At 63.4% G+C, this 16,965-nt stretch overlaps 2 protein-coding genes across 11 annotated transcripts in view; one reads left to right on the forward strand and one right to left on the reverse strand.

The window, feature by feature from the left end:
* The first annotated feature begins 1,880 nt into the window (after positions 1-1,880).
* On the forward strand, positions 1,881-14,778 carry ZFYVE21 (zinc finger FYVE-type containing 21). Its single transcript, XM_047864519.1, is given in 9 exon segments — positions 1,881-2,591; positions 9,963-10,013; positions 10,386-10,554; positions 11,271-11,283; positions 11,285-11,344; positions 11,427-11,518; positions 12,097-12,150; positions 13,870-14,012; positions 14,155-14,778. Coding segments are annotated over 9 exon segments (1,329 nt in total). The 3' UTR covers positions 14,191-14,778.
* Positions 14,779-15,040: 262 nt separating this feature from the next.
* The window catches only part of PPP1R13B (protein phosphatase 1 regulatory subunit 13B), a 100,778-nt gene continuing 98,853 nt past the window's right edge, over positions 15,041-16,965 (reverse strand). For all 10 annotated transcript variants that reach the window (XM_047864489.1, XM_047864485.1, XM_047864492.1 and 7 more), the window contains exons 16-17: positions 16,685-16,884; positions 15,041-16,046 (exon numbers count right to left, since the gene is read on the reverse strand). In XM_047864489.1, the coding sequence (XP_047720445.1) occupies positions 16,005-16,046; positions 16,685-16,884 (242 nt within the window). In that variant the 3' untranslated portion in view covers positions 15,041-16,004. The remainder of the gene's footprint in view (positions 16,047-16,684; positions 16,885-16,965) is intronic.

Consider the following 16,965-nt stretch of genomic DNA (forward strand, 5'->3'; position numbering starts at 1 on the left):
GTGACGAGCTCCGAAGGTGCCCTGAGCATATGGAAGGTTCTAGTGGGCTGGTGATGTGTGTGACGTTTGGTTCCTGAAGACAGAAAGCAGGTAAGCAAGAAAAAGATCATCTCCAGGACAAGTAGTAAGTTGCTAAAGGACACGTGGTGTGCCTTCCTGGCTTGGTGGGGAGAGCACCTCTGGGAGCCCTGAGGACAAGAGCGGGAAGAGGTGACCCAGGGAGGCACCACCCAAAACCTCCTCCAGGACAAGAGAACGCCTGGACAAGATACCAAGTCTGTTGTTTCCAAATTCCAGAGATGGTGCGTGTCCCCCCCACCCCCAGACTGTGGAAAGGCCCTGGGGCGTGCCTGGGGGAGGGAAGGCCTTGATGTGACACACGCGGCCAACAGGCTGGACTGGGGTCTGGACTGTGAAGATGAATGGCCAGGAGAGGGACGTGCCTGGATACTAAACTCAGATTCTGACCAGCCACTAGACACAGGGCAGTATATCAGGGCAGGTGACCACAGCGCCTCGAACCTATGTGGTGGGGGAACGGGGCATCCGGAAGCAGAGTGACCACTGGTGGAGCACCTGCGTAAACCAGACACTGACCGGGAGCTGGACAGACAGGCCCAGGTGGGCGCCCCGTCCCCCCACCTCCCTAGAGGCAGGGGCGTGAGCCAGCCATCCTCCAGGCCCGCGCTCCTCCAGCAAGGGAGAGGCCTGGGCACGGAGCACGCCCACAGCGGGCCCGGACAGATGAAGCAGCTTCCCGGAGCATTAACGTTAAGTTCCTGTTTAAGGGGACAGTTAACATGCCCTGCCGCTGGGCGAGGGGGCCAGAGCTGTAGGAGAGAACCCAACGTTTGTGGGAACCAGTAGAATCGAATATGACTTTCAAGCAACTCAGGTCCTGCCAGAGGGAAGCCCTGAGCCTTCCCAGGGGGAATCACACTCTCCTGCTTCAGGGCCCCTTGGGCGGAGGCCTGAGGACCCCGACTGCCAACCCACCCCACCCCTGCCCCTCCCGGGGATGGAAAGTTCCAGCTACAGACAGACTGGCCCACCGGCCCACCTGCACTCCGGCAGCAAAACTCAGGTTTCCAGTAGCTTTGGCGGACTTACAAAAGAGGGCAGGGCACGGCGCCCCCACAGAGAGGGCTGCCCAAATCTCCCACAGAACAGAACCAAAGCCCGTGTCTCTCGCAAGTTCAAAGCTGAATACAGGCGGCCCCACTGATGCCCCAAACTCACCGGAGGAGTGCAGACAGTTATCAGACACACAGTCCGTTCCCAGGACTGTTCCAGGCACCTCGCACAACACGAACTCAAGCCTCGCAACAGCAGTGTTCCCACCTCGGCGTGGCTGACTAGGAAACGGACAAGCCAAGGTCATACAGTCAGCAAGTGGGATGCAGGTCCTGGCTGTTTGTTCCAAGTTCTTGACCCGCCTGTTAACAAATCCCACAGGAGCTGCTCAGTCTCCCCGCTCTCCTGCCTGCGGGGTGCCTCCCCGGGTGGGAGCAGCCGGCTCTCCCTCCAGACTGGGCATCTTTTCTGGCTTCCCCTCCCCGGAGGGGGTGATGAGCCCTCCCGGCAGGGAACGCCCCCCGGTGACTTGGGGGCCGTGCCTGGGCACCACGGTGGTTTCTCCAGAGCAGCCTGGCCTGGACACTGGGGCCCTCGTCCCTTCTCAAAACCCTCTTCCTCCTTTGAGAGCCCCTTCCCTTCCCAGCCCCTGAACCATCTTGTCCCGTTCCCCCCAGCGGCTCCTCCACAGCGGGGGTCCCGCAGACCCACCATGACCCCGCCCTCCCCCACCCCTGCACACCTCGACTTCATGCAGTCCTCGCTCACCTTTCACCCAGCGCGGCGGCCTGCTCCGGTCCCTACGGATGACAGCCCCGAGGGCGGGCCTCTGCGGCCCCCGCACCCCGGCTTCCGAGCCCACCTTCCTTCCCACCGCCAGGACCCCGGCTTCGGCTGTCCCTTCCGCCCGCCCGCGGGCTTCGACGGTGCGGACGACCCTCGCCCCCGCGCCGCGCGCCCCACGGCCAGCCACTCTCACCCCGCGCGCGCTCCGCTCGCCTCTTCGCACTGCCCAGCCCCCTACAGCCTCCTCTTCCAATGAGAGCCGGGCGCCCCTGCTTGGATTCGCCAATGAGAGAGGAAGCAGCATACGACGCAGACTAACTAGCCAATCCAAAGTCTCCATCCTCCCGAGGGGGGCGGGGTGTGCCTGGGCGGGCCCTCACTGCCGATTGGTGTCGGGCCGCGGAGTGGCCGGGGAGGTGCCACTGCGTGGATTGAACAGCTCAGCGTTGGGGCGGGTCCCGGGTGCCGATTGGCCCGCTCTCCCGGACGGGCGTGGCGATTGGACGCGGCCGTTGTCATCCACGCGGGCGGGGCGGGGCGGGGCTCCTGACGGGGCGAGGGCCCGGGCCTCGGGCGAGCGCTGTGGCGGCGTCATGTCCTCCGAGGTGGCCGCGCGCCGCGACGCCAAGAAGCTGGTGCGCTCCCCCAGCGGCCTGCGCATGGTGCCCGAGCACCGCGCCTTTGGCAGCCCCTTCGGCCTGGAGGAGCCGCAGTGGGTCCCGGATAAGGAGGTAGGTCGCCACCGCCCGCCGGCTTCCCGCCCCCCCGTCCGCGCCCAGGATCCCCTTCCGAGGCTAAGGCTACCCGGTCCGCGCGCCCCAGGCCCGCCGTGCCTCCCTGGTGCCCCGACCCGGGCCCCCGAAGCGCTTCGTCTGGCTCCTGCTGCCCTTCCGGGGCCCCCCACGGCCGCCGTCGGTACCCCGGGTTCCCGGTGACCGCGCTCCAGCCCTCCCGGGGCCTTGGGCACAGTGCCCTCTGCCTGGTTCCCTCTCGGGGCGTCCAGGCTCGCCCACTCCCCACTCAGGTGCGTCCCGCAAGGACCGCCCCTCCTGCTCTGTCCGGGTCTCGGCCCACCTGAGAGGTCACGTGGGAATTCCACTTCCATTGGATGAGCTGCTCAGCTGGGGCCCCTGAGACGCCGTCGCTGCCCCTGCCCCGTGGTGGGGGGTGGAGAGGCCCCCCGCCTCCTTAGAAGGCGGCGCGCTCCGGGTTGGGGGGGTGCCGCGCGGAGGGCTGGCTTTGAGTGGGAGGTTGCAGGTGGACAGTAAGGAGGGCGTCCTGGCAGGCACCGCACCTGCTTGCAGGGGTCAGGGGTGGGGAGGCCCCGCGCTGTCCCTGTGGGCGGGGTGGGTGCGGCCCCTTCTGAAGGCCCTTGCGTGGCAGGCCAGGGGGTTTGGACCCGATCCCGTAAGCCAGCAGCTCTCAGCTCCGGGAGGCCACGGGGAGGAACTCCGTGCGTTCCTGTAGATCCGTCCGTCCTAAAGAAGTCAGCGCGCCGTGATGGTTGAGTCGCTTTAAGTGACAAGCGCCCCTGCGTCCTGAGACGCCTTCCTCCCCCAGAACGGTAGTTACGGGCTGCAGGCTGTCGGCACCGGAGTGAAATCAGGTGTCCGAGGCGAGGCAGGCCCGCCCGAGCTGGGGAGGGGCGGCGGGGCAGGGCGGCGGCGAGGAGAGGCCCCGCGGCCGCCGCCCCCGCCCTCCTGCCCTCCCCGCCCTCCCCACTGTCGCGTGCTCCCCGGGCCCTTCCCTCCCCTCCCCTGTTGCCCTGTTTGTGCTCTTTATTTTGCGCGCTTTTACCCTTGGCGCTGGTGCTCTCTGAGCTGACAGCGCGTACCTTCCCCACTTGGGCTCCCCGGTTCGTGCTGTGGAAAGTCAGAGGTAAAGGAATGTGTGTCTTTCTCCTGAATGTGTCCGTGTCACAGAGTTCCTTCCTGGGTTACTGGGGCTGACACGTGTTACTGTGGTTGGGGAAGTGGGAATCGCAGGGAGCGTCGTGGGGACGGTCGGGTGAAAGGTCGTGCACAGGAAAGGGAACCGCGCACTCCGGCAGTGGGGAGGGAGGCCGTGAACCTCTGGCACTTAATCTGTGGCCAGATGGAGGGTGGTCGGGGAGTGCCCCGCCCGCCCCCCCAGGAGTCTGGAGAGACTCTGCCCGATTGACCCCCTGCGGAACTTTGCCCCACCGGACTCGGTGGGCGTCTGCAAGGAGTCCCAGAAGGGTGTCTGGACCCAGGCACGGTTCCCCTGCCCCCACCTCTGCACACTGGGGTAACAGCTATAGCTCCGTGTGCCCTCTTCCCGTGCCCAGGGGTGTTTCCTGGAAAAGTGCCTGTGTTTTCGGGCCTGAGTTGAACAGCAGGAAGCGAGCAGAGTTGGCCTGATCTATTTGAGTCTGTCTCTCTGTTGGGGGGGGGGGGCTCCTTTCCACCTAGAAAGAAAGGGTAGCAGGTGCCCCTCGGAGCCCCCCTGCCCCCTGCTTGTGGGAATTCTTACTCGTGACCTGAGGAGCCCTGGAGGCCTTCCAGGGAGCCTGGGGGAGGAGGGACGGGAGGGTGGACCGCCGTGAGCTTCGAAAAGGAAGCGGATTTGAAGCCTACTGGGGCCTGGTCCAAGAGGCCAGAGGTTAGCACAGCGAGTGTTCTGGAGGAAAAGAAACAGTCTGGGGTTCTGGAAGCTCCGGGGGAAGGGGGTGGGGCGGATCCCCTGCCACTAGCCTGGCCCCCAGCTGCCCCCTGCCTGTTCAGTGTGTGTGGGACACCAGGACCCTCGTGTGCAAGGGGGAGACTCGGGTGTTGGGGATACCGGTAGCGAGAGGCAGATGGGTCTGGGTGGTTTGGAGTGGGTGAAGGGAAGTAGGTAGAACGTGGCAGGAGGGTGACCCGTAGACCCTCAGCCTCCACCCGCTTCCGGTTGTTTGCCAATTAGCGTTGCTGACCTATCTGTGGATGGTCCTTCGTGTCTCATCTCGGCCCCGCTTTCCATCGGGTCACTCTGAGGCCAGCCCGTTCCACGTCTGTTGTGTACTTACTAGGTGCCTGACCCTGCACCAGGCTGGTCGCGTGGGCCTGCAGGGACGTCCCTTGAGAGTGTTGACAACTTGGGGTGTGTGTGTGTGCGTGTGTGTGCGTGTGCTTGCGCCTGCTCTGAGCCAGCTATAGCTCCCAGCCTCCCAGCTGGCCTCCTGCCCCGGAAATAACAGTTGCTGGTCCCCGAGGATGCACAGTCCGTGGCTCCCTAGTGGCTTCGGGGAGGAGGAAGCCTGGGGGTGGGCTCTCTGGGCACGAGGCCGTGAGATACTGTTTTATCCGTAAAAGCCCTGTGGTTTTGCACCCCTCTTTCTTCCATCTTCCGCGCTGGGTATAACCAGCGATGCCGGCAGCTCGGGGCCGTCATTGTGACACGTGGATACTCTGTGGTCACAGAAGCGGGAAGGAGAGCACGGGTGTCAGATCAAAACCAAATCCCAAGTTGGGAGAGACTGTTCTAGGCAGGGGGAGGAGCTGCTGCCGGAGGGAGACCCCGAACCCGGGGATCTGCCGGTGTCTCCGGCCTGGCAAGGGCTTGCTCTGTGCGGGGAGGGACCCAGGACCCAACTGGATGAGAGCAGGTGGGAAGGGGAGGCGTCCACTCAGCGAGGGGGCGCGGATCGTGTGACCTGTGACCTGCGATCGGGGGTTGCGGCACCCTAGGGCAGCCTGTCGCACACGGGTTGAGGGTGGGATTTCATCCGTGGGCCTGAAGGAAGGAGAGAAGCTTGACTCAGGTTTGAGCAAGCAAGGTGAATGGGCATTCGTTCCGACCGACGAGTCTGGACAGACAGGGCAGCCGGTCGAGAATGGGGTGAGGAATGGGGATTTGGGGTCCATGTGCAGCCTTGTCACAGGTGGTTGGGGGCAACTGTGAGTCATCGAGGTCACACGGCCAGGGGGTCCTCTGCAGACACTTGCCAGGCACAGGACAGGCAGGGGCTTTCACCCGCCTTGGGGACCGCGAGGCGGGGGGCACACCACCTAGCGCATGGGGGTGCTGGGCCCTGTGGCTGCGTAGAAGCCTCTGATGTTGGGGGGGCGCCGGGCAGGCCCAGCACTTGCTCCCGGGGCGGGCTCGTGTCTGGGGCGCTGCGTCCGCCGCTGGCTCAGAGCCCCCGGTGATGGGGGTCTGGGTGGGGAGACACAGGTGGGCCCTGTCCCAAGAGGAACACATGTCTCCTGCGATGCCAGCTGTTTCGCATCCACTGTCACATTCGTCCCCTCCCCAGGACCTCCTGTGTCTCTTTTGAGCTGGTTTTTTAACAGTTTACTGGTTCCCTCACTCATGACGGAGTTAAATCTTTGAGATGAGTCATTTAATATTTTAGGAGTAATTCTCTTATTCTTTAGAAAGGATTATCTTTCAATAAAGATACATTAATACATATATTGGTTTTTTTTATTTGTTTAAAAATATTTTTTTGTTTATTTTTTTTCGGAGCTGGTGGGAGGGGCAGGGGGAGGGAGACAGGATCTGAAGGATCTGCGCTGATCTGTGCTCGAACTCACACACTACAAGATCAGGACCTGAGCCGAAGGCAGCACTTAACCGTCTGAGCCACCCAGGCGTCCCCTGTGCATATATCGTGAAAACTTATTTTCCGGATTTGTTTGTGTCTGAGAAACCGAAGACAGGGAGTGTCGAGGGCCTGGCTCCAGCCGGCAGGGGGGGCGCTGTGGGAGCGGGGGGGGGGGGGGGGGGGGGGGGCAGGGAGGACGGGCAGGTGTCCCCAAGCTCTTTTGTTACAGTAGCTTTGTTTTTGACATTCCTTTAAACTCTCTAAATTCTGTTTTCCACCAAAAAAAATTGTTTTTGGGAGAGAGCAAGAGCGTGTGCGGGGAAGGGGCAGAGAGAGGGAGAAACTGTCCCAAGCAGCTCCGTTCCCCCCGCCCCCCCCCCCCCCCCCCCCCCCCCCCCCCCCCCCGTGCGGGCCGGCTCACGCACCCTTGATACGACTTGGGCCAAAGTCCAGAGTCAGACGCTCAGCCACCTGAGCCATCCAGGCCCCCCTCTTCCAACTATTATAGACTTTGAGGGGAGACCCAGCTGCAGTGCTGGTCCTGCAGCTGCCCGGGGCACCTCTGGGGCTCCTTGCGCGAGGGTCCGGTGGCAGACCGCTCTCTGCTCCCCGAGGCCCTTCTGTGACCCTGGCTCGGCCTCTTCTCGCGCTCCACCCCGCGGGCGTCCACCAGGAAGCTGACCTTGTGGCACCTGCCTCCCTCTCGTCTCAACTTCCACATCCGCGGGCGCGGGTCCCCCGTGGGCTCCCCCCTCCGAACCAGCACGGAGTCGGGGGCCAGGGGGGTGTGTGCGCTGTGCGGAGCTGGAAAGTTCACGAGGAGCGCTCCCCCTGCCCCTGCCCCTGTCGCCCTCCTCCGTGGTGCCTCCTTGCCACCAGCTTCCCGCCCCGCTGTCAGCCAGGGCCTGCCTGCGGGGTGAGCGTGGGGGACCCCCCCGCCCTCCCCCCCCACCCCCCCCCCCCCCCGAGGCTGGAGCCTCCCCAGCGACCCTAGCGGAGGCATCTGTCATCTGGCCAGAGGCTCACGCGGCAGACGGGGTCGGTAGTGCGCGCGCTTGTGCAGGACCCTCCTGGTGGGCCCTGCCCCCACTCGTCCTCCCTGCTGGTCCCTCCCCCTCCCGCCCCTGCGGTGGTGCTGGGGGGGGGGGGCGGAGCTGGTCTCAGGCTCGGTAGGGCGGGTAAGGAGGGGCTGGCCGCCCGTGTCTGGGCTGTGGCCGCCCTCGCCCTGGTTCCAGGCCCGCGGCTGCTGGCACCCGGCTCGCGCGTTGTGGTTTCTGTTCCCTCCTGGTGCAGTTCGTTCATCAGACACCGTAGCAGTTCTTTGGCCGCATTTTTACTCTCGCCTCTGCCTTTTTTTTTTTCTTCCCATTCTCTTCGTGTTAAATTGCTCTGTTGAGAATTTTAGAAGGCTCTCTTCTGTTACATAATCAGAAAGTTACCTTGTCTTGAAGATCTGCCCGTTTTCTGAATCACTTCATTGCTTATTTACAGTAATAAAATCCTATGTCGCTTACGTTGTTAAGCACATTTTACGTCCTGGCTGTCGCCTTACATTTACAGGTTGGTCTTGGGGCGCCTGGGTGGCTCAGCCGGTTGAGCGTCCGACTCTGGATTTGGGCTCAGGTCACGATCTCGGGGTGGTGGGACTGAGCCCTGCGTCGGGCTCTGTGCTGAGGGTGGAGCCTGCTGGAGACTCTCTCCCCCTCCCTGCCCCTCTCTCTCAAACAAAAACAAAATAAGATGAACATTGGTCTTTCAACGTACCCAAACACACAAGCCCTACAGTAAGCGCGAGACCGTCTTTGTTAGCGTTGCTGGAGAGGGAGCAAGAGAGGGGCCGCCACCGGAGACCCCAGGAGGCGCTAGAGCCTTCCCGCGGAGTGAGGCAGGCTTTCCGGCTGCTGGGCCTCACCAGTCACACCCTCGCTGTTGGTTTTTTCCAGTGGATTCTGTGGCTGGCCCTGCGGGGGTCATACAGAGGCTGGGGCCCTGCCACGCTTCAAGGCCCGAGTTCCAGAACTCACAAAAGGGAGAGGCAGCGGCAGGGCAGTGAGTATCCAGCTCACGCTCAAAGCCGGTGGGGGGATTCTGTAGATGATTCTGGAAGGCCAAGGTGGGCCAAGCCCTGTATCCAAGTCCAGAAAGCAGCTTAGGAGCAACGGGGTAACAAGAAACTGTTAGTCACACGATCTCGAAAAGCTTAGACCCTGCTCCCAGTGCAGGGGCAGCGGCCAGATGGAGCCCGTCTGGCTGCAGGGTGGTGTCTGAAAAGGGTGCCCGCCGTGGGAGGACACGTGCCAAGGCCCAGCGTGGCTGTGGGTCCGAGGTCCCTTCCGGGAGCATTGCGGAGGATCCCAGCACCCATGGCCTCTGCTCTGGATCAACACAGGTTCACGGGCACTTGGCTCTGTCTCGAATCCCTTCAGAGCTACTCGCTTGCCCGACTCGCTGTGCGCCAGCCTACGGCTGCCTGGAGGAGGCCGAGGCCCACATGGGACACGCAGAGCCAGGGGAGAGGTCAACCGGCGGGAGGCGTGAGCTGGTGCTTGCCCCTGCTGCCCTGCGGGACGAGCGTGCCCCTGGCTGAGCGGAGAGAAGGTGTGGGTGGGGACGAGGGAAGGACGCTGGGGGACGGCCCCAGCTGGGCAGGACTGACGGGTTTGCCCCGGGTCACGTGCAGTCTGGCTGTCCTGTGATCAGAAGCCCTCCTCCGGGCGGGCGCTGGGGGGGGGGGGGGGGGGTGGGAGAAGCTGAGCGTCGTCAGCGGCGGGATGGCCCGTCGGTGCTTCGCGGCAGGTCTGGAGCGACTCCTGGCTTGTGTTAGAGAAGAAACCCGAGCTCGTCCCTTTGGTGACGATGTGGCCATTTGGAGTCCCTTGTCTTCAGTGCCGGTCGCACGGCCGCTGCACTCAGTCTGTTCCCTGCGCGCTGGGGTGCGGGAGGCCTCCCCCGCAGCGCAGCGCTGTGGTCCCTGCCCTCCCGGGCGCTGCGGGGCCTGGACACCTGTCCCCCGGAGCCCAGCTGCCGGTTCCCTCTGCTTCCCTTACTCCCAGGAGCTTTTGGGGGCATTTCCGGGGCCTGGCGGTGACCACCTTTACCGCATATCCGACCCGCACCCTCCACATCCCGCTTCAGCCTCGTCCCGATGCACGTGTGGCCGTGTCACTGAGGGACTCGAGGCGTCCCTCGTGGGGGCCCCCCCCCCCCGCTCGGCCGCCACGTCACCGACTTCACCTAGAAAGCGATGCTCGCGTGTCGGGGCCGCTTCCCGTTAGTTCCAGCCGTGGAATCACGTGGTCCTTCCGGGACACCGACCCGTGGTTCCGGCACCAGAACTGGGGGTCCTTAGGTGGCTGCCCTAGCGTGGCCGTTCGGACTCTGACCGCTGCCCCCGGCGTCCCCGAGATGCCCCCCGAGCTCATGCCCTGTCCCTGGCCTGTGGGACCCGGAGCCCACCTGTGCCTGCGATGTGTCACCCCCCCCAGCCGCGGGGCGGGAGGGCGGCTCTCCCGGCAGCACCCCGAGCTGGGTCCTGACGTTCCTTCCCTCCTAGTGCCCGAGGTGCATGCAGTGTGACGCGAAGTTTGACTTCCTGACCAGAAAGGTGAGCTGAGGCCGTCGGGTGGGGGCCAGGTCGGCATTGAGCCCCTTGGGGGGCGGCCGACTCACCCGAGTCTCCTGGGGGCTGCCTGAGAACAGCAGACGGTGACCCACGCCCGTGCCACCAGCTGGGCGCCGCCACACCCGCGGGTCTTGCCCTCAAAGGGGTGTCGTCCTCTGAAGAGGTGGGGCGTCCTGGCAGGTGGGCCGCGGGACGCAGGGCGCCCTGCCGTGTGCGCGGCGCCCTTGGCAGCTCCTCCTTCCAGTGGCGAAGACCAGCACGGGGCCGCGTGTGTAGACGGGTGGTCCCGAGGGGGGGGGGGGGGGGCACGGGGGGCAGTCCTCTGTCCCCTCAGCACCACCCCTGCGCCCGCAGCACCACTGTCGCCGGTGTGGGAAGTGCTTCTGTGACAAGTGTTGTGGCCAGAAGGTGCCGCTGCGGCGCATGTGTTTCGTGGACCCTGTGCGGCAGTGCGCCGAGTGCGCCCTGGTGTCGCACAAGGAGGCGGAGTTCTACGACAAGCAGCTCAAGGTGCTCCTGAGTGGTAAGCTCGGGTCGTCGCCGGGTCCTGGGTGTCCGTCTGGCAGGCGACCTGGAAGAGCGCTGTCCCTCCCCCCCCCCCCCCCCCCCCCCAGCTTCCCATGGAAGGATCGAGCCGCCTCTGCTCTACGGAAACAGGAATGCGGCCTAAAGTGGCAGCCTGACTCCGCAGGGCTTGGGACGGCCATCGGGTGTGGGGCCCTGGGCCAGGGTAGAGCGTGTGCGGACACAGGGCCCTGTGACGTGGGTGGCATCAGAGGAGGTGCTCCACGGACTGTGGATCTCCCTCCCCAGGAGCCTCTGAAGGCCCGACCCCCCCCCCCCCCCCCGCCCCACCGTGTTTCTCCCTCCTGCCACCTGTCCCGCGATCCCTTCTGGGCCGGTTCTGTGCACCTTCTGTCCCGTTCCGGTGCCGCCCTGGCTCCCCCGGGAGCGTGTGGGTGCCTTGTGGGGAAGGACGGGACGTTGCCGGCAGCATGGAGGGTGCGCAGAACCTCTCCCGACAGCAGCGCCCTGTGCTTTACAAAACTGCAGCATCTCCTCCGTCATGGCCTTGCCGCCTCACCTCGGGGACCTGCGGGCACAGCCACCGCTGTTGACTCACTTGGTCTCATCTCATCCCGTGTGCGCGCCTCCCCGGGAGCTGGCCTTGGCGGGCCCAGGGGGCGGTGAGGGGTGGAGGGGCTCGTTGTGTTCTCACGTTTGTTTTTGTATCCTAAGGAGCTACTTTCTCGTAACTTTTGGAACTCTGAGAAGCCAGAAACCATGGTTTGTCGTCTCTCCAACAACCAGAGGTGAGAGGCAGAGGCTGCTGGGCACGGACAGCCTCGTCACATCGGCCCCGGGGTAACGTGGTGCGGACACCCTTTTTCCTAGGTACTTGCTTCTGGATGGGGACAGCCGCCACGAGATTGACATTGCGCACATTTCGACTGTGCAGATCCTCACGGAAGGCTTTCCGCCCGGAGGTGAGTGCGGCAGGAAGCCTGGTGCCGGGCGCGGGCGACTTTGGGGAATGACACAGGGGCCTCGAGGACGGAGTCTGTCGGCAGGGTCTCTGAGGAGCCAGCCCGTCGTCCTCTAGGGGCTTGGATTTAGTACGTGGTTTTAGGGAACTTGCCAGGTGAATGGGGCTTAACGTGTAAGATAGCGAATTCAGGAGAATGTGCCTGAGCGTGTCACATACAAGCTCTTCGTACCATTTATCGTTGGTCTCAAACCAAGGATGACGTTCCCAGTGCAGCGGCGTCATCCGTGTGCTCAGAAGGGTGTGGCGTGGTGGCTGATTGGGAACTGGCACTTCCTGCTCCTGTCAGGGCACCCGTGGGGACGAGATTCCTTTCCATTTCCTTGGTGAGCTTCCAGAACGTTCAGCCCATTCTGGATCTTTCCACCTGAACTTCTACGCTTCTGGCTGTTTTCCCACGGGAAGAGAGTTTGCATTCCGTGCTGACAAAAACCCACGTGACTTAATCCTTCTTGCTTTCTGTTTTCTGATTGGCTCTTGGTTGTTCTCCTCTCCTGCCTGCCCGCCTTCTTGATGTAGAAAAAGACACTCACACTTACACCAGCCTCCTGGGGAGCCAGCCCGCCTCTGAAGGTCAGCCACCTGCTACCCTCCTCCGGCCCTGCTGCTGCCACCGGGCAGTCCAGCCCAGGCCACGCCTCTGAAGTGCACAGTCACTTCTGTTGGTCCATTTGAAAGGGGGTTGGGCCCAAGGCGCGGGTATATAAAGCATGAATGGAAACATCGGGGGTAGAGATGGATTTGGTTTGCTGGGTTTCTCAGCCCTAAGGGGGCTTAGGGTTGCATCTACCGGCCCTAAGCCGGCCGAGCGCAGGGGCAGCGGGGCACGGCCGGCGCCCTCCCGCCCCTTCCCAGCCAGCTCCGCACTTTGGCCTGAGCTCCTGGATGCCGATGCCGAGGTCACAGGGCCAGGCCAGCGCTCCGCCGCCTCTGTGCCCTCCGCACGGTGTGCTCAGGGATTCCAGGCCGCTTGCCGGTGGCAGGGTGGGCGTCGAAGACCCCCGGGTACGGAGGGCAGGGCCCAGAGAAGCTGGGGGTCAGCGGGGGTGTTCCTGTGCCTGCCTCCCGCTAGGAAGGCCACCTCATCCCGGCCCCTCCTGGGCCAGGGAGAAGGCCACATCCCAGCTGGCCTGGTGCATGGTCTCCCTGGGCAGGGCCAGGGGGCTTCTGGCGCCACACGCCCCCTTCTGGAAACTCTGGTGGTGCAACGAACCCCGCTGTGCCAGAAGTTTTCTAGAACCTTTAAAACCGTAGAACCTGGTCTTCCCTGGGGCTGGCGGGGGCAGGTGGCACAACTGCCTGAGGTGACGGTGGCCGAAGGGGCTGCCTGCCGGCCTGTGGAGAGCCAGGTGGTGCGTGTTCTTAGCTCTGCCGGCTGCCTGGATCCTTGCAAAGTGCAGAAGCAACTAGAGATGACACAGGAACGTGGCCGTGGCTGTGCCGATTAAACCTTACTTAGAGAAGCAGGGGGTGGGCAGAGCCGTGGTCTGCCAGTGGGGGCACTCGCCTCGAGGGGGTCCCACCAGGAACCAGCCTGTCCACACGCAGGGATGGTCGGGCCTCTAATTGTCCGCGGGGGTCATCTGCAGTCCATGGACCCCAGGGGAGAGGTGGGCCCTTGGGTTTGACTCAGAGATCAGTGTCTGCTAGAAGGAATCTTCCACAAGGTGGAGTCCTGCTCAGAAATGGAGTTTGCATGTTGAAGCGGAGGAGAAAAGCTGTAGACGGGTTTCACGGTGACGCTGGGTCCCCACGGGACCGTTCTGTGGTCGAGGCCGTGAGAGCCACCCGTCCTTGAGCGGCCGGTTGTGGGAACAGCCGGGTGCGGCCTGCAGAGGCCGGTCCCCTCACTGCATCGCTGCAGGGGCTCACACGGCAGGGTAGGTGTTGGCACCTCTCTGGTGCCGGTCCCCACTGGTCCCTCAGCCTGTGCGCGAGCTCTCAACAGCAGGATGGCTCTGAGGCGGGAGTGACGGCCAGCGGGATCGGTACTGGCGTGGAGCCAGCCCTGGCTGGGTTTCCTGACCACAGGAGTCCGTCCCCGCGTGGGACCGGGTGGCACCGTGGGTTTTCTCTCGGCTCAGTGATGTGGTTTTTCCTGGGCCCTGGAGGGCCAGGCGACTCGGTTCCTTTCCCATCCTGTGAATTTGGGGTCATCTTCCAGACGTCCACCGGTGCCCCTGGGACCCCCGCACCAGCACGAGGGGTGGGAAGGAGGCACCCTGGCCTCCACCACAAGGGCACGTGGGATCCTGGGGTCCCCGCGGGCCTTACCTCGTCTCCCTTCTCCAGGAGGCAACGCACGGGCCACGGGCATGTCCCTGCGGTTTGCAGCACCGGGGGCGGAGGGCCCGACGCAGCTGAAGCTGACGGCCGGGGAGGACGCACACGCCAGCAGGAGGCAGTCGACGGCGTGGCTGGCGGCCATGCACAAGGTACCTGGTGGGCTGCGGCGGGCAGGGCTCGGGAGGCGGGGCCCACCTCTCCCAGAGGAAGCCCTGCCGGCCCGGTGGGGGTGGGGGGGAGCCTGTAGCAGCTGGGCACGGGACTGGTCACACTTCTTTCATCACGTCATAGGCCACCAAGCTCCTCTACGAGTCGAGGGACCAGTGACTCCATGCGGGACGGACCGTCAGCAGGGGACCGTGGAGCCAGCTCTGCACACACAGGCAACTAACCCCACACGTGCTGGGAAACGCAAGTCGAGCGTTTGGAGAAACGGATCCTAGTGCGATATGCACAGCTCGTTAACACTCTAAACAGCTTCGTGCTTTAGAGTTTGTGCACTATCCTGTCGACACTTAATTGGAGGTGGGAGAGACTCAGCTACACTACTCACTACTGCTGAACTATTTGTAGCGTCACTTCAACCATGTTTTTATGGGTGCCCAGGTTTGCTAGAAGGTTCTGGCCCCTCAGTGTTCACTCTTGCAGAGTAATGATTTGGGCAGTGGGAAGTCGGGCCCGATCTGTTTGGGATCCTGGTTTCTAGTGCGTCGGTTTACGGTCTCCCTGAGCCCGTTTTATAGACTCTCCACTTACCGCATCACTAATCTGGGCTATGAACAAACCTTTGACACTTCACTGAGGGGGAGAAGCCGGCTTTGCTTTTTGTATTTTCACTTACTATTTCCCTTTATTAAAATAATTGTACAACAATTTGTATATAAAGCTTATGATTAAAACTTATTTTGAAACTAACAGATCGGCCCTCGCCTCACTGTGTCCAGAAAACCCGAGCTCTCGCGCCACGGCTCCGCTCTGGGTCCAAAACACAAGACTCGCAGCCGCCGGTGGGAGACAGCGGTTTATTGTGCACGTTTACACGGCCTCTGCGGCGGTGGCTTCCAGCAGCAGAGGCTGCCCCACGGGCGCTCACTTTTCGTCAGGACACTGTGTACAATCGCTGCTTACAGGTGCCTGGCTACACGTTTATACATGAATTATACACAGGACTCATACATGGAAAATAAAGCCTAAGGGCCTGGATTTTAATGAGAGAAGAAAACATTTCCATCATTCTGGTAGTTTCGAATGATCTAGTCAAAAAATACTTTTGGTATATAAAAGTCTGTACGTACAGTTCAAACTTAAGCGCCTTACTTGAAGTCTGGACCGGGCACAGGTTACTGCATCGTGGCCGGGCCAGACCCGGGAGGCTGGGCCCCCCCACCCCAGCTGCCCCTCCCGACATGCAGGCACCCCCACATCCGCCCCACCCTGACCTTAGGCTGCCGGCCCGTGGGCTGCACATAGTGCAGAGGAGGGGACAGTGCTATCTTGAGGCTCCTGACTGCTCGTCACTTGGTATTAAGGGCTCTGGAGCCCGGGACGCAGAAGCACGGCCCGCCGTCGGCCCGTGTGTAGGTGACCTATGCCAATGCTCAGCACACACGCACCACGCCCCACCACTGCCAGAAGCTTCCGCACAGGGGCCCTCTCGGTAGGGAAATGAAGAGATGCGTGTGGTCAGGGTGGAGAGGATGGCGGGCGGCTGCCATTTCCGGTAGCAGGGGGCGCACACCTCACAGCAGCTGCGCGTTCTCAGTGCTGGGGTGGAGGGACGTAGAGGAAGGCCTTGGGGCCAAAGTCAGAGGGTTCGTCTTCACTGGCAACCGACCAGGGGTAAATGATAGAGCTGCTTATTGGCAACGGGGACAGCTGTTTAGAAAGCTGCATGTTTATTTGGATTTACAGTAATTGGCAAAATTCAATCTTCCTGGAGGCAAAAGTACCTCTCCCAGTTACGGGCAAACTGAAGAAAGGGCCTCACCGAGAAACTGCAGGGATTTCACATTGTGGATGCTGTCTGCGCAAGTGAGCACCATTATAAACACGTCTAGCTGCAGCTCCCGCAGAAACGGCAGGGCGGTCTCCCCGGCGGCTCCTCGCGGCGGGCAAGCGCGGGCGGCGCTCCAGACGGAAGCTCAGGCTAGCGTTCGCTGTCGGGGTTTGATCCGTGGATACAACTGCGAAGCGACGGAAACAGTTAGGACGAGGGCACGGCACGCCGAGCAGGAAGGGGCACCCGGTGGTGCCCGGACGGCCGCCACTCGGCTGCCACGCGCCTGCCGAGACCCCGACTCCCCCTATGAGCCGCGCCCCCCAACCCCGGAGAAACTCTCTCGCAGCACCCGGCACCGCCTCAAATCCGCGCCGGTGGCCATAAGCCCCCAGCTCCCTCGAGGCACGCGGGGGGAGCGCAGCGGCACCTGCCCTAAGGTCTGGTGCAGTTACAAACGCAACGGAGGGAACAACGTGTGGGCTCCCCACCCCGGGCCGTTTCTGGGCTGCGGACAGTGGTGGCTGGCTGCCCGCCCGAGCTCCTGCATCAGGCGGCTGGGGGCTCCTCCGCCGGCACCCCCGCTGCTCCCACGGTGTGAGTGTGGGGCCTGCCGGATCCCCGTGCCAACTCCGCCAACTTGCCCGTTACGAGGGTGGCGCAGAGAGTGGACGAGGGCAGTCACCCGCCGCGCTCGCCCTGCAGGGTGCGACCCTGCACAAAGCCCGGCGCCCTGCGGTTTACGGCTGGGCGGAGGGGACGGGACTGCAGGAGTGACGGCAGCAGGGGTGGCCGACCCCGGACGAGCGGGCTCACGGTGCTTACCCCCAGCAGGTTTTTGGGCACGTAGCCCTCCCGGTCCCCAAGGCGAGCCCACCACCACTCGGTTTCACTCTCGTCCTTGCGCCTCAGGATGGCGATGGCATCCCCCTCGTGGAAGGACAGCTCGTCGCTGTTCTGGGCCTCGTAGCCCCACAGGGCGTACACCACTCCTTTGTTCATCACGCCCAGCTTCTCCTGCACCCCTGGGACGACAGGGCGAGCGGTCAGGTGTCCGCGGAGGGCGGGCCGCCGGCCGGGGCCGTGTCAAGACCCTGACGAGTCGT

The sequence above is a fragment of the Prionailurus viverrinus genome, chromosome B3 (genome assembly GCF_022837055.1).
Source record: "Prionailurus viverrinus isolate Anna chromosome B3, UM_Priviv_1.0, whole genome shotgun sequence".
NCBI lineage: Eukaryota > Metazoa > Chordata > Mammalia > Carnivora > Felidae > Prionailurus > Prionailurus viverrinus.